The sequence below is a fragment of the Littorina saxatilis genome, linkage group LG13 (genome assembly GCF_037325665.1).
Source record: "Littorina saxatilis isolate snail1 linkage group LG13, US_GU_Lsax_2.0, whole genome shotgun sequence".
Taxonomy (NCBI): Eukaryota; Metazoa; Mollusca; class Gastropoda; order Littorinimorpha; family Littorinidae; genus Littorina; species Littorina saxatilis.
In genome coordinates, this window is record NC_090257.1 from 9808996 (window position 1) to 9831016 (window position 22021).

Consider the following 22021-nt stretch of genomic DNA (forward strand, 5'->3'; position numbering starts at 1 on the left):
CAGATTTGGATTTAAAATACGTTCACAAAATATACGTTTACATTAACACGTTCTCGTAATCATGATCGATGGATAACAAAAACACACATTCATATGACATGTGTTCTCTGAAGGAGATCTTTGCGAAGACAAAATGCTTTTACCACACATGCAAAACCCGGTGATCTGCAAATCACGGCAAAGATAGGCACGGCAACAAAAGGCCTTCACAAAACACGAATCCATTAACTGTTTTCTGTCAACGTAACAGACAGAAAATGCGTTCACCACGCATGCAAAACCCGGTGATTTGCAAATCACGGCAAAGATAGGCACGGTATCAAAATGCGTTCACAAAGCACGAATCCATAACTGTATTCTGCCAATGTTACAGACATAAAAAGCGTTCACCAATCACAAAGATTCAATACTGTGTTCTGCAGAGTTCTCTCAATGTCACCAATGACATGGATGTCTTGCTCACCATCTTCTTCTTCTTCTTCTTCTTCTACGTTCGTGGGCTGAAACTCCCACGTACACTCGTGTTTTAGCACGAGTGGAATTTTACGTGTATGACCGTTTTTACCCCGCCATTTAGGCAGCCATACGCCGCTTTCGGAGGAAGCATGCAGGGTATTTTCGTGTTTATATAACCCACAAAACTCTGACATGGATTACAGAATCTTTTCCGTGCGCACTTGGTCTTGTGCTTGCGTGTATACACGAAGGGGGATAAGGCACTGGCAGGTCTGCACATAAGTTGACCTGGGAGATCGGAAAAATCTCCACCTTAACCCACCAGGCGCGGCCGGGATTCGAACCCACGACCTTCCGCTATGGAGGCCGGCGTCTTACCACCACGCCACTCGTCCCTGCTCACCATCAAAACGCTGTTGTTAGCGTCATGCTTTCTTCACTACTACATGAGTTTCATTCCAGCACCAAAGATCTTAAGCCTGGAAGTTGAATACAGCCAGGTAGAGTAACGTAAGGCTGTGGTGGACTCCAAGGCAAAACTCCTTGTCATTGTACCGTTGCTTTATTCAAGTACCATAATAGGAGCGGATTGCAGGAGCCTCCAGCCCTTTGGCAAAACTCTTTGTCATTGTATCTTTGCTTTATTCAAGTACCATAATAGGAGCGGATTTCAGGAGCCTCCAGCCCTTTGGCAAAACTCTTTGTCATTGTATCTTTGCTTTATTCAAGAACCATAATAGGAGCGGATTGCAGGAGCCTCCAGCCCTTTGCCAAATCTCTTTGTCATTGTATATTTGCTTTATTCAAGTACCATAATAGGAGCGGATTGCAGGAGCCTCCAGCCCTTTGGCAAAACTCTTTGCCATTGTATCTTTGCTTTATTCAAGTACCATAATAGGAGCGGATTGCAGGAGCCTCCAGCCCTTTGGCAAAACTCTTTGTCATTGTATATTTGCTTTATTCAAGTAGATCTACCATAATAGGAGCGGATTGCAGGAGCCTCCAGCCCCTGAGGAGTGAGACTTGGCCCAGGTCGACGGCCCTACAAGAGAAGCTGTACAGACCCTCGGAGGCTCTGCAGAAGACCACCAGCTTCATCTCCAGAGCTGAAATCCGAGAGTAAAAGGCGATCGACAAGAAGGAGCGTGAAAGCATTAATTTCACAGCTACCCTGTAAGTTGCTCGTATAGCCGCGCTGGTAAAGTTCAGCCTAGTGTGAAAACCACAAGTTTCTTCTGTTTTTCAAGGTCAACATACACTGTCAGACTAGCGTACGTCTCTCTCTGTCCAGTTGTAGTTTGATAACACAACAAAGGTACCCCAAAGGCGCATATCATCTGTCAAGGACCTTTTCCCCATCATGTCAATTGTTGTTGGAAATACATTCCCAGGACACAAAGGGAGCGCCAACTTTCCAACGGCTTTATCTTCACCACCTCGAAGGTCAACGTCATTTCAAGGTCCTTGTTTCAAAAGGTCAATTGTTTCAACCTCAAAGTCGGTTGTTTTTTTAAGAACATTTCAAGGTCGATGTTTTGTCGAGAACATTTCAAGGTCGGTATTTATTCAAGACCATCTCAAGGTCTATGTTTCTTCAAGACCGTTTCAAGTTCGACGTTTTCTTGAGAACATCTCAAGGTCGATGTTTATTCAGGACCATTTGAAGGTCAATATTTTTTCAAGACCGGTTCAAGTTCGATGTTTTCTCGAGAACATTTCAAGGTCGATGTTTATTCAGGATCATTTCAAGGTCAAAGTTGTTTCAAGTTCAATGTTTTCTTGAGAACATCTCAAGTTCAATTTGTCCCAAGGTTCTCTCAAAGTCGATGCTTTTTTCGAAGGTCATGTCAAGGTCGTTGTTTGTCAAGGTCACCGGGGGGTGCTGTCGGATGAAGAGGAGTCAGAGGACATGACCTCCTCCACTCTGATGATGACGGTTGGGCTGGTTAGACGGGGTTTGAACCAGAGACCCACGGCAAGGGAGGAGAGGCCGGAGAGGAGGTACATGGCGGCCGACATGGTGAAAGGCCAGTCGTAGGACCCAGTCAGGTCAAACAGCTTTCCTGCAAAATAGATAAAGATATGAATAAATGAATAGATGAATAAATGAATAGATGAAAACATTAATTAATTATAACAATTAATTTGTGAAACAATTTCAATAAATTAATAAATACATTGATAAACAAATTAACAAATGAATGAATGAATCAGCCAGTTAATCTATAGATAACAATTAATCAAAATATGAATCAATAAATGGATTATTTCATTAATTATCTGATTGATTAACTAAGCAAATGTAAACAGAGCTGAATATTTAGTATGTAACTGTGACTCATGCTATAGACAAGCTGCATATCATTAACTGCAGGCGTGCATGAAATACCGTTTTCGACTGTCCAAGTTCTTTGTTATGTTCGCTTTATTATTTATTTATTTATTTATTCATTTATTTTTACTCATTCATAAAAATCATAAACATACAAGCCAGAAACAGGCTACCGAGAACTGCGAAAAAGTTCTCAAAGGGAGGCAAGCAAGTGTTTCCAAGTCAAAGGGCAAGTTACGGCTGTTGTCTCCCTTGCCAAGGTATGCATGTTTGTGTACTAAACTCAGAGGCAAAAGAAACGCAAATGCTGCAGTGAAGATGGGTTACACATGAATTTTAATGTTTGTTTGTTTGTTTGTTTATTTGTTGCTTAACGTCCAGCCGACTACGCAGAGCCATATCAGGACGAGGAAGGGGGGGATGAAGGGGGCCACTTGTCAAGCGATTCCTGTTTACAAATGCACTAACCCATTACTTGTGTCCCAGCAGGCTTTAGTAAAACTAAATTAATACCTACTGGAAGATTACCAGTTTCCAGTATGTTAAAATAGGCTTAACCTATCTACTGCTGGACTTACATCAGAACACTAACAGATTAAACTATACATGAATCGCGAGACAAGCGGCAAGAGAAGAGATTTTTGGAAAAAATACAGGTGAATGAGCAAGAAGGCAGAAAAAAGAAAAGAATTCATGAAGAAAAAGAGAGCATGACAGGAAAGAGGAACCAAAAATCTACCTAACAGCAAACTAGAAAGCTCCTGCGGTTCCAAAAACAGGAGGGGCTTTTAATTTCATAACCGCAGTGCCCCACTGCGGGAGAATTTTGAAATGTCGAATTAATTATTTCGGGTTAACAATAACAAGGAAACGAATTGACCAATACAAAAACCATACGGAAAAGTGTATTGGGATGAGAGCATGACGTGCCATGTTCCACTGAACACTGTTTGAAGACTGTTGAAAGTCTATAGCGTGTTGCTCCTCCCTGGGCGTTGATGACTGTGGCGCACCTCCGATACATGGAGAGGACGAGGTGATTAATTTGCTGCTGAGGGACCTGAGCCCACACCTGGGTCACGGCAGCACGCAGTTCTGCTGCTGTGCGGGGTCTCCGGGCAAGGGCATTAATCCTTCTTTGCATGATGTCCCAAAAGTGTTCTATTGGGTTGAGATCCGGAGATCGAGCAGGGTGAAGCAGAATGTTCACGCTGTTGTGACGCAGGAAGTCCTGGGTAGCACGTGCAGTATGGGGACGGGCATTGTCTTGCTGGAACAGGCAGTTCCGGTGCCTCTGGACAAATGGAACCACATAGGGACGCAGGAATTGATTGATGTAGCGGTCTGCATTGACACCATTCCCACGACCTTGGCCGACGTTCTGAAAGACGACAGGTCCCACTCGCTGACTGACACCAATGGCGCCCCATATCATGACGCTGGCACCTCCCCATCGATCATGCTGCAGGATGTTATTGTTAGCAAACCGCTGTCCAGGTCTTCGCCAGATCCGGACACGCCCATCGCCAGGTTCCAGGCAAAAGCGCTTCTCGTCCGAAAAAAGAACCCTCCGCCAGTCCCGATGGGCATGCTGCTGGGCCCAGGCCAGACGATCCAGGCGATGCTGAGCTGTCAAGACAGGACGTCGAGCAGGACGCCGATTTACCAGGTTCTGCCCACCAAGGCGTCGGCGTACAGTTCTGACACTGACGGGTTATCCATGCACCCCGAATGTGTTACGGGCTGTGTTGTCGGCAGTTTCGAATGCATCTCGCTGGTGTTGATGGTCAAGATGGCGATCTTGTCGGTCAGTTGTTACCCGGGGTCTGCCACGTCCTGGTAAGTCGCAGGTACTGTTAGTGACATGAAAACGTTGCTGCAGGGGATAAACCGTGGTGACATTTACTCCAAATGCCCTAGCAACTTGCTGAACTGATTGTCCGGTATCAAGTCTCCCGATCGCCTGTTGGCGCTGATCTGGTGATAGTCTCGGCATCGCGCCTTTGTCGCAGAAATGAATGTTGTAACAGTTTTGTGAGTACGGTACAGCTTGCCTGAACACTCTGAACACGAAACGCTGCTTTTCCACATTTTGCACGTGCTGAAAGTTGTCCCCATGACGGTTTGGGATCCCCGTCAACAAGACCTCGCGTGGGACCCAGATAACGGCAAACACGGTTCTGACAAGATAAGAGCGCTAAAACAACACGTGCAGAACATGCTAGTATCATGATTTTCTTTTTATTTCAAGTTCATAAAGGTTTAATTAACGCATCCTTTATTTGCGTTTCTTTTGCCTCCGAGTTTACATGTATTGCCTGCAATAGTAGCTGACGCTTACTTCAGACAGTCAAGGGGTATAAGTTTAATAAGTACAGATTTTTGAGAATGAAAGTCACATGTTCATTCCATGCTGCCCGTTCTCTGCATTGCCATGGGACTGGCGCCACGAAGTTCTCACTCACTGTTGTCTGGTCATTAGTGAGATTCCTCACGTACACAATCCCATGGAATTTATTGTCTTAATGTGACTACATAAAATGCAAAAACATAAGACAATGCAGAATCAAAGGTGGAGTATGGTAAGTTTATGGAACACACAAGAAATCACTGGAACTTCGATCTATCGATCTTTAAAGCAGACAAATTAGACACACAACGAACAAATAACAATGGGAAAAAAGAACACTAAGCATGGGGTGAAGATCAATTTAAGAGTTTGCTCCTTCACAGACCGCAGCCAGCAAAATCACATGAAATCTTTTTATTTAAAGTTATTGTTGGCAGAGATTCTATATATGGCCCTGTCACACGACCGTTTTACCGCCTGCGTATGCCGACGTATGGGACATTTGAATAAGTATTTGAATAAGTACGCTGGCGTACGTCGAATACGTTATGGGTACGTTTTGTATACGTTAAGAGGACGCTGAAGCACGCTGGCATACGTCGTAGTACGCTGAGCTCAGCGTCCTCTTAACGTATACAAAACGTACCCATAACGTATTCGACGTACGCCAGCGTACTTATTCAAATACTTATTCAAATGTCCCATACGTCGGCATACGCAGGCGTTAAAACGGTCGTGTGACAGAGCCATATCCCGTAGTTACGTATCTTATCTTTTAGAATCATTGGACTATACAAAATAAAATAACAATGACATACAGAAATCCTAACTTCCTTTGTTTTTATCTTTTGGCTTGTTGTCACATGTTGTTTGGTTGTTTTAAGAGCAGGTGAACCTCAATTTTCCATCCATTGTTTAATTGTATGGACAATAAATGTGACCCTCCACCACGGAATGAGTCGCATGTCACCTTTGCATGATTTTCATATTTTTACGTTTTCCTAAAGAGTTTTTTATGCTCTATCCCGTGGTGAAAACCGTTTTAGAAAAGAGCGAAAACTGTTTGAGTTATAAGCCTGTGACTAAGGTGACCCTCACACTGTTACCAGACACTCCCCGGACTTATATTAAGCCTAGCGCAGAACCGTGCGAGGTGACATGCGACTCATTTCGTGGTGGAGGGTCACAAATTGTCTTATGGCTTACCTGCAATAGGAGGGTTGACTGTGAATGCAACGCCCTGAAAAAGGGCGACCATCCCGAATGCCTTGGTGAGCACTGCTATCCCGAGCTGTTCCGCCAGAACGATGGTTCTCATGGAGACCGCTACCGCTGTGGACACAAACATTTTCGTCGTAGAAACTAGGAGCAATGCGAGTACAAGAGGGGGGGGGGGGGAAGAAATGGTAGGTTGTTTAAACTTCGTAGTAATTTCTGTCTGTGATTGAAATAAAATGAAATAAAATGAAAAGGAGCGGCGTTGATACACAATGCATGCTTTGAACAAAGCTCAGCTTACAAGGGAAACAGCCCTAAGCGTTGAAACCAACGTCTATCTGTGGTGTATGTAAAAGCCTTGGGGTATCTCTGGTCATTAGGCCTAAAAAAAAAAATAGGTGTGGTTACGGTAACCCGACCTACCCTATTTTTAGGGGCCGAGCCTATAACTTTTTTTTACATTTGTCAAAAAAACAAAAAAAACAAAAACAAAAAACGAGTGCAGAAAACGCAATGAAAGCGAAAGCGCTCGAGTCGCACACTTATTTCCCTGTCAAGTAGGTTTAATTTGTACACATTAGAAAAAAAAAGTTTTAAAAAAAAAAGTGATTGCCTACCTTCCTACCCTATTTTTGGGGGGCTATGTTACCTTAACCACACCTATTTTTTTTGTTGGCCTTAAGTGATGGGTGGTGTACACAATTAAGAAGGTGTCTAATAAGGCGCGACATGGTATTGCCACAAACATCCGGATTCCGCTGTTGTCCTCATCCCCCCCACTGCAAACGACTTTCGACTTTAAGTCGACGGGCGCAGCAATGGACTTGTGGGTAAGACGCCGGTGTAACACGAAATTTTTACTCCACGAAAAATTTACTCCGGAGTAAATATTTCGTACGAAATTCTTACTCCGAGTACACTTTTCGTACGAGAAAAGAACTCCCCAAGGCACAAAATAATTACTCCCTCCACGAAATTTTTACTCCCCATTTTTTTTACTTCCAGTAAAAATCTCGTACGCAAAAATGGGATGCGGGCGAAGGGATAATGCCAATAAGTGATCTCGCGCACACGAATGTCGCGCTACCCTCCTTCCACCCCTTCCACCACCAAGACTAACAGGGCACAAGGGAGTAAAAATTTCGTACACCTGGCATGGGAAGTTAAATTGCTCGTGTCACTAGGGGTGAAGTAATTTATTCGTTTTTTATTCGTCAGGGGAGTAACATTTTTGTACGAAATGTTCACTCGGAACTCACCTGTCTTGGGGAGTAATTTTCTCGTGCAATGGGGGAGTGCTTTTTTCGTAAAGGGAGTAACTTTTTCGTACGAAATGTTTACTCCGGAGTAAAAAATCTCGTGGGAGTAATTTTCTCGTGTTACACCGGCCTCCCACGCGGAAAGTTGAGCGTTCCGAAATCCCGGCCGCGCGTCGTGAGTTAAGGGTGGACTTTTTCTTCCAGGTCAGCTTATGTGTCCACCCGCTAGTGCCTTGCCCCCTTCTTGTGTACACGCAAGCACAAGACCAAACGCGCACGGACAAGATAATGTGTTCCATGTCAGAGTTCGGTGGGATATAGAAACACGAAAATACCAAGCATGCATTTCCCCAAATCGGCGTAAGGCGAGGTAAAAACGGCCGTTCATGTAAAAACTCACAAGTGCGCGCACAAACACGAGTGTAAACGAGTGGGAGTTTCAGCCAATCAACGCAAAAGGAGAAGACGAAGAAGCAGAAGAAGAAGCAGAAGAAGAAGCAGAAGACGAATGACAAGAAGAACAAGAACAAGAAAAGAACAAGAACAAGAACAAGAACAAGACTTCAACTCACCCATGCACAGACCGAACGCAGCAGCCGCCGACGCCAGCATGGGGAAGGTGTCGCACCACGGCAAGGCAAAGTTGATGGCCGCTGCCACCAGCAACGCTCCCACGTACAGCCAAATGCAGCGAATGCGCACCATGTCGGAAATGACGCCAGCGATGATCCTGCCGATGGTGTTGGTGATGCCGACGATGGAGATGAGGAAGGCCGCCTGTTGGCGCGGTACACCCTTGGACACGGCCATGTCTGGGAGATAGGTCAACGGTACGGACTGCACTGCAAGAGGGAGGAAAGAACACGGTGAAACAGGAGGTTGGACCCCTCAGCTGCTACTGTGGCGTATCACGCTAAGGCATTCAACAAGGATGTAAAGCAAGAGCATGATAATCCTGTTCACAATCATGGGGCACGTGAGCATAAAGGTAACTTTTTTTCTCATTTAAGTAATGAAACCATCATGTCATCTATAGTTACTATAAACCAGCACAAAATAGATTAAGTAATCTGTCTGTCTGTCTGTCTGTCTGTCTGTCTGTCTGTCTGTCTGTCTGTCTGTCTGTCTCAGTGTCTGGCTGTCTCAGTGTCTGGCTCAGTGTCTGACTGTCTGTCTGTCTCAGTGTCTGTCTGTCTGTCTGTCTGTCTCAGTGTCTCTGTGTCTGTCTGTCTGTCTGTCTCAGTGTCTGTCTGTCTGTCTCAGTGTCTGTCTGTCTGTCTGTCTCAGTGTCTGTCTGTCTCAGTGTCTGTCTGTCTGTCTGTCTGTTTGTCTGTCTGTCATATAACCCACCAGCCAACACGGACCTGTCCAGACTTTTACATAGGAGAACATATTATTTTGTATTCCCTGTGCTATGAATAATATCCTACACCTCCTGTAATGTCGCTGCATTGTGGGTTCAGATGTATATGACGTCACGTTACGTATCATGCTTCGCACCACACATTCACATAAAGCAGACAAACAAACAAGAGACAAAAATCGCTCATACGAGACCAAAACTAAACATTCTTTTCATTTGTCTTTGTGTTACCTCTTTCTCAGCCCCCCTTTGTTCTAGCCACACCATTAAAAAGTATCTAGAGCTGAAAAAGAAACAAAGAATATGCAAGAATGTGTCACTAATAACAATAATTATGGAACATCTAATCTCTCTTGACAATACATGACAATGTGCACGATGATCTAATCTTAGCCAAAACATTATTGCGACAAATTTCTCACCCACAGTAAAGCGTTAATTCCCCTGTCATTTAATTCAAACTTTCTATGCCATTCAAGGCCGTCCACTTGACTATCTGGATCACCTTTCGGATTAAAGATTTCTTTTACATGGATCACGTGACCGCCGCGCAAGTAAGGGTACCCTCAAAATCAAACGGACAAAAACGGAAGCGATCAATACAAAATCTACGAAAAATCACAATAGGCAACATTTTGCAACTTGAACATATTATGAGAGGAAAGTCAAATTAATTATCTACCCAGAACATGTTGCTTTGTTTGGCTAGCTTACGTATTTCGTGTGCTATGCTATCTTTACTGATGCAGGTGTCGATGTCCTGAAATTTTGCGTCAGTTTTGGTGGGTATCATGACAAGAAGCGCTGTATTTCAGCAATCACTTGGTGGATTGCTTTGAAACTTTGAGAATATTTTGCTTACATACTAGACGTAAATGTTGGATTGTTACAGGTATTCTTTCAGGTGTTATGCAAAGATCCGGAGAAAGTTTTAAAACTCGTCATAGGATTGTTCACTTGTGACCAACAAATGTATGAATTCGCATGTCTTGAGACAAAGCTAGTTAAAGTTTTGAATTTATTTTAACCCCCGAATGGTATAACACTGTGTTTGTGAGAAATACTCAAACCTGAATTGGTGTGACACTTTTGCAGAACACTTATAAACAGAGATAGTTCAATCAAATGAACAGAACATTGGAAAATTTCCCCCAGGCTCAAGTGGTGAAAAGGTACAAGCAAGGCTACATTACAAATGTCCACGTCCAAAATTAAAATTACCCATTTTTAAAGGAGAAAAAAATACTCAAAAAAGTAGGCTATTAGCATAAGGTCCCTGGATTTTCCTCTAAGAGAAACTTTAATTCCTAGTTTCGAAATGCGCCGACGATCAGGAGGACTAGCCAGCCACCTCTGTGTGGGCACCTCGCTTACTCACTCTGATCATCATCGCTCAACGGCTATCGCCAGTTATCTCTCTGACCGGACGCTAAAGTCCTACGCGAATCTATCAAAACAAGAATACAGAGTTATCTCCCATATGTTGTTCACGAGCAGTGTTCGCGAGACGAAAATGATTGCAGATTGGCCGACTTCGACAGTGATCTCCGTTCTGTTCTTCAGAGTTATGATAAAGACATCGTTCTAAGGTCAAAACAAGTCGAAATTTTGGGACTGCTGCCGGAAGGAGACCGTAATATATGGTTGCATCACTGTCAAAAAATCGTCTGCTCCAGCGAGCGCGGAAACCAAACGGTTGATTATCACGTGACACTTTTGCCATATTTAGAGTTGTTTGCACAGTAAATACAGCCGCGAAAAATAGCTCGCTTGAAGCTGTCTTACATATCAATTCCTTAGTAATTTAAAAATTACACAACACCATGAAAAATCATTATCGACGAACGCGAATCTGCTTTAGATCTAAATATGTTAAAAAAAAAAAAATCGATTTCCTCGCCAGACAAGGAAAACCAAGGCATCCTGTCAGGGATAGAATGAGCCGAACTCATTTTGACCTGAGTTCAGGATGCTCCCTTACTGTGTTAAAGGGCAGCTGTCGGGTTGCCTGGTCTCAAAAATGCGCGGAGTCGCGTGCAAAAACGCGTTTAAGAGTTTTCCGAGTTGATTCAACTAAAGACTGTTGATTTGGTCCAGAAGAAGAAACTTTCATCATTAGTTTGAAACCATTAAAATGCGTGAAACTTTCTGCTAGTTCTCACAATCCGCAAAAAAACGAAGCAGTTGGCAGGCCGAAACGACTCAAAATCCGCGACCGACAACTCTGTCAGCACAAGAAAGACGCCGCAGCGTTAGCCTTGCTGTGACGTCACTCGAGGAAGCCGATAAGGCCGCTGTGAAGTTTACAGTACAATGTAGACTACAGCTGGACATCTGTAATGCTGTACGCGTGATTGATTCTTGCACAAAGTAAAGTATTAGGATGGTAATATCTTCTCAAGACCCACGTTCACATTTTCTCTTCTTTGATCTGACCGACTGCAACCTTTACAAGTCATTTCTAAAGTGGTTCACATGCTGTTGCTACTCCTCCAGTCCACCCGGTTAAACCATCAAGTTGCTCAACCACAGACCCTCGTGTCCCTTGTCAGCAGACACTGTACACTTATGAAGAAGGTCCGCTTGAGGTGTCACACCAATTACCGTGTACGTGTGAGGTACTGAATTCAAGACAAAAGCCAACTCTGTCGGTGGGAAAATCTAGGAAAGAGATGATGATAATACATCTTCAGTTACTCACTCAAGTAGATAGACGAGATAAGATAAAGGGAAGAGAGACGGAGACAAAGATGAAACAGTGGATCTAGTGTGGAAAATGGGGGAGGGGGGTTCGGCCGCAAAAAATCAAAGATGAATTTGTCAAACTGTGTTTGTGATGGTTATCGTGTGTGTGTGTGTGTGTGTGTGTGTGTGTGTGTGTGTGTGTGTGTGTGTGTGTGTGTGTGTGTGTGTGTGTGTGTGTGTGTGTGTGTGATAACACGTATGTGTGTGTGTGTGTGTGTATATGTGTGATAACACGTGTGTGTGTGTGTGTGTGTGTGTGTGTGTGTGTGTGTGTGTGTGTGTGTGTGTGTGTGTGTGTCTGTGTGTCTGTGTGTGTCTGTGTGTGAGTGTGTTTGTGTGTGTGTGTTTGTGTTCCTCGACGCGTGACAATATCTGCCAATAAGTTGAACAAAAACAGGGTTCAAGTGGAACAAAAGCAGGAGGGGGACGGACGACATGTTATGAACTCCGTTTTTTACTGCGAAATTTTGGCCTGGGAGAAGTCACCCCATCCTAAGTTTCTCTTCACCTACCCGTGAAGTATGCTTGAGGGCTTGACTAGACAACCCGATTGCGCCCATTACACGGCATAAAGAGAGCACCGTTCAACCCGGCCGATTCCGCGGCTGACGTCACGCGTCCAAGGGAAGTAATTTTCGAGCGGGCTGCATTGACTCGGCCAAGAATGCAAACTTTCTTCGATTAAAGACATTGTAGCATGTCTAAAGTCTTCGGACTTGTGTTATCAAGCTGTCAAAATCACCAAGTAACTTTTAAGTATAGTTTCAGTTACATGATAGCTCATTCTAAGGAACAGATTTTGAGAGCCACAACCCGACAGCTGCCCTTTAAGGATAGTGTACTCAACTGAAGATCTATCAAGCGATAAGAGCATCTATCCCGCAGGACACATACACAAAATCAACAGCGTTGTTGCTTCATGTGAAAAACTGTAAATATCTGCTGAATATTTTTGCAGAATTATTGAAGAAGGTGTCACTAAGGAAAGTACTTCAGTAAAAAAACAAAAGAGAAAAAGAGATGAATAAAATTGTGACCCTCCACCACGGAATGAGTCGCATGTCACCTTTGCGTGATTTTCATATTTTTACATTTTCCTAAAGAGTTTTTAATGCTCTATCCAGTGGTGAAACCCGTGTTACAAAAGAGCAAAAACTGTTTTAGTTATAAGCCTGTGACTAAGGTGACCCTCACACTGTTACCAGACACTTCCCGGACTTATTTAAGCTAGCGCAGAACCGCGCGAGGTGACATGCGACTCATTTCGTGGTGGAGGGTCACATTAATGTAAAAACAAAAACAATTCGCACTGGACTGTAAGGAGCAGGCTGTGGACTTCTTGTATCAGTCCATGCAGAAGGATAGTCTTAACCAACGTCAAATGCCTGGTCATAGCTGTTTTATTTACACGGAGAGAAAAGTACCTTGACCCTAACTTCTGGCTTAACTTTGTATCACCTGGGCATGAGTTCATGACCTGTGAGTCTGTGTACACGAGATAGCGGGAACAAACTAGCAAATACAGTCGCTGAGATAACTGATCACAAAATGTTAACCAAATAAACCCTTGAAGCTGGTTGTTGGTTTAAACACAATTTTATTTAAAATACATGACATGAAACAATTGACAAAAATGCAGCTAGGACACGAACTCAAGCAGATGCTTATTTGACGTGACCATAACAATGCTAAGTTACACAAGTTTTCATGATGGTGGACAACACAATTATTAACCAGAAGAACAAACTGTAGGAGGGGGGTATGGGGAACTTAATCAAAACAGGAGGATTTACAGAGAGAAAAAAAAATAATTCCTACCTGTCCACATCGTAAACGCCACCAATAAGAGCAGAAACGCTTTGTTTCGGAACAGGCGGAGGTCAAAAACACCGCGCATCATATTCTCGCACAGCCGGCCCACGTGACCCTTGCCACTTCCGCTTCTCTCGCTGCTGCAGGTGGTGACGCTGCCGCTGCTGTCGTCACTGCCCGGTTGCGTCATATGCGCCAGGAATGACGTCATGCTTCTACCGCACTTCTGGTACTCCGCCAGATGGCTGATGCTTCCGCTGTAGTAGATATCCTTCCGCAAAATAGGGCGCATTAATCCCTTTGTGATATGGTTCTTTTCCGGCGCTCTTTCTTGAGGCGGGCTTTGCACAAGCTGCGTTTCACTGAAGTAGAGAAGTTTGTCGTCCAGGTTGGACACGGCGGGTTTCAGCTTGTGTCTTTCAAAGTCCTCCACGCTGCGATACAAGCGGTCGTCGGGAGCGAGGGTCGGGGGCAGAGCGTTCTTGTCCTCATTCTCACAGGCTTTGGCGTTGTGGTAGATGGCATTGAACAGCGCCTTGGTGCGGTGGTGGCTATTGCGGCGATGGTGTTGGTGTCGGCTGTTGCGCAACGGCTGCGCCTGCAGCAGGCAGATAGAGACGAGACCGGGAGAGGGAGAGGAGGGGTTGTTTTTCACCATTCTCCCAGCATCGGCTAGACCAGTAGTTGACTGATGCAGCAACCAATCCGGGGTTTCCATACTGGCCTTCGACCTCCCCCCACCCCTTCCCCTCTTCATCATGGCAGTACTCTCCCCTGACTCGGACTCGCAGAACGTGGAGCAGTCGCTACTGGACGAGCTGCCTCCCCCCTTGCACGCAGAGTGACCTCCCTTTCTCCTCTTCCGCTTCCGGGCAGGGACCAGGGGCCTGAAGACAAGGCCGCACGCCACACAGTTGAGCAGGATTCCGGCCAGGATGAGAACGGTCTGCCTCCAGGTAAAGATTCGGAGCAGGTAATCGCACAGGTAGGCGTAGGCGAAGGTGCCGATGCCCGATCCGCTGGTGGCGATGCCCGTGGCGATGGCGCGACGCTTGCTGAAGTAGAGTCCCACCACGATGATGGCTGGCAGGAAGACCATGCTGAACCCCGTGCCTGTGGGTACAGTTTGCACGTGCTGGGTTATACAGTTGGATCAAAGGGCAACGTAAAACCACAAAACGGACAAACTCCCCTTCACAAAAACGCCACTCTCGTCTGCCACCCCCCCCCCCCCCTCCCACGTTTATTTTAAAATCGAGCAATTCAAAACAAAGTAAAAAAAATTCCCGTTGATTGTTTCATAAAGTGCTGCACGGTTCATCGAAACGATGGACATTTACATTATATTTGACAATACGAAAACAATTGCAGTCTAAGTAAAAGATCTGTAATACATATTCAAGGACTAGAACTTCCCGCGTAAGCGTTTCAGGACACCATCTCAGATCCGCTCAGGCTTTTATTTGTATGCAGTATAAAACCATCTATCTACTCACACACACACACACCAAAATATCTGACAGCTTTTTGTGCAGAAAGGTATTTTCTATGATAATGATAAAGTTCTGAAAATCTAGTAGTGGCTAGTTGATTTGTTTGTAAGTATCCAATTGGAGACATGGTCTTCGCCCCAATGTACAAGCATGGGCAGCCATGTATTTGGGCAGACTGATTTGTGACCCTCCACCACGGGATGAGTCGCATGTCATCTTTGCATGATTTTAATATTTTTGCATTGTCCTAAAGAGCGTTTTATGCTCTATCCAGTGGTAAAAACCGTTTTAGAAAAGAGCGAAAACTGTTCGAGTTATAAGCCTGTGACTAAGGTGACCCTCACACTGTTACCACAGTCCCCCCGGACTTATACTTAGAACCGCGCGAGGTGACATGCGACTCATTTCGTGGTGGAGGGTCACATTTGAGATAGTGATTAAAATCGAGTTGACGGGAAGGACTTTGCCTGTAACGGACTTTTAAGTCACGCGTGGTTAACGTTACCGTAACCGTAAGCTACATCTTGTATTGCGCAATACAGCGCAGGCGACGAGAGACTCGTTGTCAAATAAGCTTAGCCAGTAGGCACGCAGGCATTTAACTCGCCTAGGAAATGGTCTCACTTACTACATGCAGCTCGACTAGTTTACTGCCAGTAGTCTCGCGGCTGGAAGGCCACATTCTCTCATCCGGTTGCGCAACTGAAGCAACCCTTGACTACCACTACGGTACTATCATCCCAACGGAGTCCAGCGTAACGTCCCTACTTAGGCCTGAAAAAAAAAATAGGTGTGGTTACGGTAACCCGACCTACCCTATTTTTAGGGGCCGACCCTATAACTTTTTATTACATTTGTCAAAAAACAAAAACAAAACAAAACAAAACAAAAACAAAACCGAGTGCAGAAAACGCAATGAAAGCGAAAGCGCTCGAGTCGCACACTTATTTCCCTGTCAAGTAGGTTTAATTTGTACACATTAGAAAAAAAAAGTTAAAAGCAAAAAAAAGTGATTGCCTACCTTCCTACCCTATTTTTTTTTGGCTATGTTACCTTAACCACACCTATTTTTTTTTTTTTTTTGGGGGGGGGGCCTTACCTCCAACGATGCCGTACATGGCGATGAGGACATAGACGTTGGGAGCGAAGACGGAGGCGATGAAACCGACAGCGGACAGCAGCGTACCGGCAATGGTCACCTGGCGTATACTGTACCTCTTCAACATGAGACTGACCACTGGGCCTGTAGAATCAAAATGACATGATAGACCAAGGGAAGTAAGCGCTTTAAACGGATAGGGCTTGTGCAATAGAGTAAGTGAGAGGTATTCGGAACCAGTGTCCTGGCGCCTGAGAGATCCACAGGCATTGAAATGAAAAAGCGATTATAATGATAATAATTATTTCCTATCTAGATGTACTTATTTATAACCACACTTAATATAAGCTTAGCTTGTTGTGTGGTCACAAATGTCTGTATCGCATATACATGCCACCCTGTATTTCTTTAATAAAATCTTGTTTAAACCAAAAAGCGATTTTCATCCTCAAAAAAAGATGATCGCCGCAAGATCGTGTACATGTTCCTCATTCTGCAAGGCACTCTTACCAACACATAGGTATACATTCAGACACAAAAAACAGCTTTTTATTCCTGACTGGACATAGTCCTTAGATCAAAACACACAAACACCTAAAGTAGTTCTGTTACGGGGTTGCCTGGAAAGGTTATGCAAGACTTTTAAACAAATGAGACGAAGCGCTAAATTAAGATTTGAGAAACAAAGGGAAGTTAGCACTCTAAATGTATAAAACATGAGCAATAGAGTAAGTAATAAAGTGCCTTGGAGTGCTCGAACGACTCTAAATGCATAAAACATGAGCAATAGAGTCAGTAATAAAGTGCCTTGGAGTGCTCGAACGACTCTAAATGCATAAAACATGAGCAATAGAGTAAGTAATAAAGTGCCATTGATTGCTCGAGCGACTCTAAATGCATAAGACATGAGCAATAGAGTAAGTAATAACGTGCCTTGGAGTGCTCGAGCGACTCTAAATGCATAAAACATGAGCAATAGAGTAAGTAATAAAGTGCCTTTGATTGCTCGAGCGACTCTAAATGCATAAGACATGAGCAATAGAGTAAGTAATAAAGTGCCATGGAGTGCTCGAGCGACTCTAAATGCATAAGACATGAGAAATAGAGTAAGTAATAACGTGCTTTGCCTTTGGAGTGCTCGAGCGACTCTAAATGCATAAGACATGAGCAATAGAGTAAGTAATAAAGTGCCTTGGAGTGTTCGAGCGACTCACCCATGAACATGCTCATGCCGAGCTGGGCGGAGCCGACCCATGACGTCACCGACTTGTTCTCCTGCAGGTCGTCCAGCAGCTCGAGCAGCAGCACGCCGAACGAGAACATGGTGCCGTCCAGGATGAAGTTGACCATGAAGGACGCCGCACACACCGCCCACCCCCACCCCCCGTCAGGCACCAGCGACTCCTGGGGATGAAAGGAATAATGAAACATGGTTGATACGTTCGATTGAGGTAAAGAGAAAGAGCGGGAGGGAGGGGAGAGAGAGATAGCATACCCCCACCTCCCGTCAATCACCAGCGACTCCTGGGCATGACGGCAGTAACAAAATTATGTATTCAAAGGAGATAAACGTGTTTATATAGTGAGAAGGAGAAACAGCACACCGCCTACCCCCACCCCCATCCAGCACCGGCGACTCCTTGTATGAAAGTCAATTAAACTTGGTATTTTTTTTAAACGGCTAGCTGTCTGAGGCATGACTTAAAGGTCTAGGGGCTCCGTACACCTGGACGTGACAAGTACAGTAACTTTAAAATGGGGGTTCCACTTTCTACAAAAATATTTCAGAATACAGTAAACAGTGTGCAATCTGTTGCGTTTGCACCTATTCAAATGAATTTCTAATTTGGATTATTGATTCTTTGATGACAACGACACATACCTCATCGTCCTCATCCTCGTCGTCATGGGAGATAACTCCGCTTTCAACCTTGAGGTTATCTGGAGTCAGCTCAGAGTAGCCGCCCTTGTCTTCAGTGAGGAGGGTTGGGGCAGACATTTCGGGATTCTCGAGCGTGGTGAATTTTGTGAAGATGTTTACCGATGTTGACGAGAGTGTGTTTAAACTTGTTGTTGTACTTCACGGCCACATCGCCTGTGAACAGAAATATTTCAGAAAACTGTCAAAAGGTTAGGCAAAAAAATAAAAAATAGTCTGTTTACGGTAACATAGGCAAAAAAATAGGGTCGGTAGGTCGGGATTGGTTTTTGATTTTTGTTCTTCTTTTTTTCTCAAAAACCCGTATTTTTAAGTTATTTTGCCAAAAAACAAAGACTTTTTTTTCCCCCCAAATGCCAAAAAAAAGTCTAGGGTCGCGCGAAAAAATAGGGTCGGTCGGGATACCGTAAACAGACTTTTTTTGTGTGGCCTTACTGGTTTAAATCAAGTAGGATGCGGGAAGTCCATTGCTTCCAGCAATGGGAACAGGTTGCTGCAGCAGTATCAGTAGTGTTGGTTGACTAAATGTTCAAAGATCTGACAAACAAAGGGAAGTAAGCACTCTAAATGCAAACGACATGTGTAACAGAGTAAGTGAGATTTATCCAGAACCATTCTCCTGGCACCTGAGAGAACAACAAGCATTGACATGAACAAGCGACGTTCATCCTCAAACCATTCAATGTTAAAGACATTTTACCTTGACAAAAGACTTGCAGGCAGCAGACAGTACAGTTGTGTCACGCAAGCAAGAGCACACTTATATAGTACGGCAGTCACTCGGCGAGCGGAACCAACCGGACTCGGGATATCAGAACAGCGATGTCACGCAGATTCCTTCTTGCGCAAGACATCTGGCCGGAGGTGCATGAAGCAAAAATGGGTGCCTCCTAAATAGGGCGCGGAGGGAGGTTTGGGGGGCAAGGGGGGGGGGGGGGTGGGTTGTGGGGGGCTTTTGAGAATAGAGACGAAGGGCGATAGTGTCGTAGTAAAGCAAGCAATAGGAAATGCATGAAAAATATAAATTCGTTTCAGCGCTAATTTTCATAGGATTGTATTGATCGGTTTGAAAATAGCTCAGTGATCAAAAGTAGACTAACTTATCCCTAACTTCTGGATAGCCGGGAAAAGATTCCTCTAGCACTTACAATTCTCACAGAAAAATCAGACAGCGCTTCTCAAAAATGTCAGGCAAAGGTTAACAACCACTTACCTCCTGTTTGGTACGGATGTATGCAAATTTCCGTTTCAGCTTTTTTGAACAGAAGGGCACCAGGCACTGTTCTAAAACAGAAAGAGAAAAGAAGGTGTAGGTGTGTATATGTTTTAAACTGGCAACCGGTTGTGTATGGTATAATCGTTGCTTTCATTTAAACGTAACCAATATCATCTTGTCCGCCAACATCTAGGGCAGACACCCCCACCCCCACCCCCCACCCCCCACCCCCCCGGGCAGGTAAACAACGTGTTAATTGAGAAATGAATACACAGCTAACAGCGAGGAATGTGTACGCTACTTACGTGGTGTAGCTCTGTGTCTCCGTATAGTTCGCTCTGTTCCATTCGCAAAGCATTTCTTGCAAGTTTGGTTCGTAAAAATGGTTAGTGAGGGTATTTATTGAGGCAAGGTCTCTGTGTGTCTTTATTGCGGCATGGCGGTGTGTGTGTGTGTGTTTGTGAATGGGAGCCTCTCTGTGTTCACCACACCTGATGTCTGCTTTTGTTAATGCATACGACAATGTCACTCTATCACTCCGCCCCTCAGAGGAGACAGACAGAAGACTTGTAACTGGGTGCTCGAATGCTATGTTATACAGTCAAACACGCTTAAGCCGAACTCGCCCGGGGAATGAAAAATCGTTTCGCTTATCCGAGTTTGTGCATATCCGAGTTCGGATAAGCCAAACCTTTCCCGAGAAATTACCCTGCAGTTCGGCTTAAGCGAGTTTTTTTTCAGGATAAGTTGTAAAATCACTTGGAATCTCTCTCTCTCTCTCTCTCTCTCTCTCTCTCTCTCTCTCTCTCTCTCTCTCTCTCTCTCTCTCTCTCTCTCTCTCTCTCTCTCTCTCTCTCTCTCTCTCTCTCTCTCTCTCTCTGCGTGGTGTGTGTGTGTGTGTGTGTGTGTGTGTGTGTGTGTGTGTGTGTGTGTGTGTGTGTGTGTGTGTGTTTAAATGAATAAGATCAAAACAGTGACAAGCAACAAGTGCTTTCTTCAGTGGAGCTTTATTAATACCTCAAAGCCAACTGTAAAAATAAATGGTGAAAACAGTGACACATCTCAGAAACAAAACCAAAGATTCCACAAGCAACTGCGCTTTTGTTAAAAGGATTCCAAGTAATGTTTAATGAAACTCTCTCCATTAAAGAAAGAAAAGAAACAAAATTAGACAATTTGTCTCTGTGGTCATAAATCAAGATCAAATCTCCGTAAACGTAGATTGTAGGCAAATGTTTTGTTTCGCTGCATGTTTATTGTGGTTTGATCTTCACCACTCGTTCAAAATGAGCACATACATTCCTCACATAGATTTGCTCTTCACAAAGATCTCTTCCTTCGATTGGAAAAATAGGTTTGTATGAGAGCCACTCGTTTTTGAACACTGCAACAAGGATTTCAACGTCGCATCACGTGACACGTGTATTTCTTGGTCAATGTGGCACACGTGTATGGCATTCCGTTTGTCAAATAATTATTTGGATACTTTTTCATGTTTTTTTCACCAGTTTTAGCTAAATAATCATTATTTAGAAGCTCATGTGCTAAATAAGTAATTGTTTATAAACAATGTAAAACAATTCTAAATAATTTTTTGTTTACGTAAACAATTCATTATTTACCTAAACAATTCATTGTTTACGTAAATAATTCATTGTTTACGTAAATAATGATTTATTTACGTAAACAATATATTATTTAGACTTATATTACATTGTTTATAAAGAATCAGCAATGTTGCTAAATAAATCATTATTTACGTAAACAATGAATTATTTACGTAAACAATGAATTGTTTAGCCAACACATTTTCCATTATTTAGGGGTTTCTAGGATTCGCTTCTGAACTAAGTTTTATGTCTTTCAGTGATTACTATAATTGAATACAAGGTCTCTCCACACACTCTTATCTTAAAATAGCTGTTGTTTGGATATTATTTTGTTTATTTTACAAGCCGAGTACGAAAATAACTGATCTCAAACACAGTCAAAGGTCAAGGTCAATTAAGGTGTTTCCCTGCCGGGAGTGTTTAGTGTTTGCATTTTCTTGCTTGAAGTTGTTGAAACACAGTTTTTTCCCCTTATGTTCTCTGTTCTGTTTATGTCCCAACAACATGCCTGTCTTTCCATTTCTCTTCCTTTCATCGTTTCATTTCAAAGAGAAAAGTAAAAACAGCTGTGAACCGTTGAAAAACGGGAAACAATGCCTCCGACGCGTTCCGAGAAGAATCTGGAGTGACTTCCCTTGCCTCATGCAAAACATTGCGATGATTATTTAGCTAAAACTGGTGAAAAAAACATGAAAAAGTATCCAAATAATTATTTGACAAACGGAATCAGTTTCCCCGCATACTCAAAAACAAGTTTATTTGTTTGCTTAACGCCCAGCCGACCACCGTGAAGGGCCATATCAGGGCGGTGCTGCTTTGACATATAACGTGAGCCACACACAAGACAGAAGTCGCAGCACAGGCTTCATGTCTCACCCAGTCACATTATTCTGACACCGGACCAACCAGTCCTAGCACTAACCCCATAATGCCAGACGCCAGGCGGAGCAGCCACTTGATTGCCAATTTTAAAGTCTTAGGTATGACCCGGCCGGGGTTCGAACCCACGACCTCCCGATCACGGGGCGGACGCCTTACCACTTGGCCAACCGTGCGTGCCGGTCAAAAACATGTGACGTGTTCGTTTCCGTAGGATAATTATAGCCGTGACGAAATATGTTTATCTTCC

The 22021-nt window shown here is 43.9% G+C and overlaps 1 protein-coding gene across 1 annotated transcript in view; it reads right to left on the minus strand.

Annotated features, from left to right (window-relative positions):
* Positions 1–19350, minus strand: part of LOC138983549 (monocarboxylate transporter 14-like) — a 20154-nt gene extending 804 nt beyond the window's left edge. The window contains exons 1-8 of the mRNA XM_070356816.1: positions 19280–19350; positions 18010–18222; positions 17342–17531; positions 16128–16271; positions 13542–14648; positions 8188–8457; positions 6345–6470; positions 1–2519 (exon numbers count right to left, since the gene is read on the minus strand). The exon at positions 1–2519 is cut by the window's left edge and continues 804 nt beyond it. Of these exons, the coding sequence (XP_070212917.1) occupies positions 2326–2519; positions 6345–6470; positions 8188–8457; positions 13542–14648; positions 16128–16271; positions 17342–17531; positions 18010–18126 (2148 nt within the window). The 5' untranslated portion in view covers positions 18127–18222; positions 19280–19350 and the 3' untranslated portion in view covers positions 1–2325. The remainder of the gene's footprint in view (positions 2520–6344; positions 6471–8187; positions 8458–13541; positions 14649–16127; positions 16272–17341; positions 17532–18009; positions 18223–19279) is intronic.
* Between the last annotated feature and the right edge of the window lie 2671 nt (positions 19351–22021).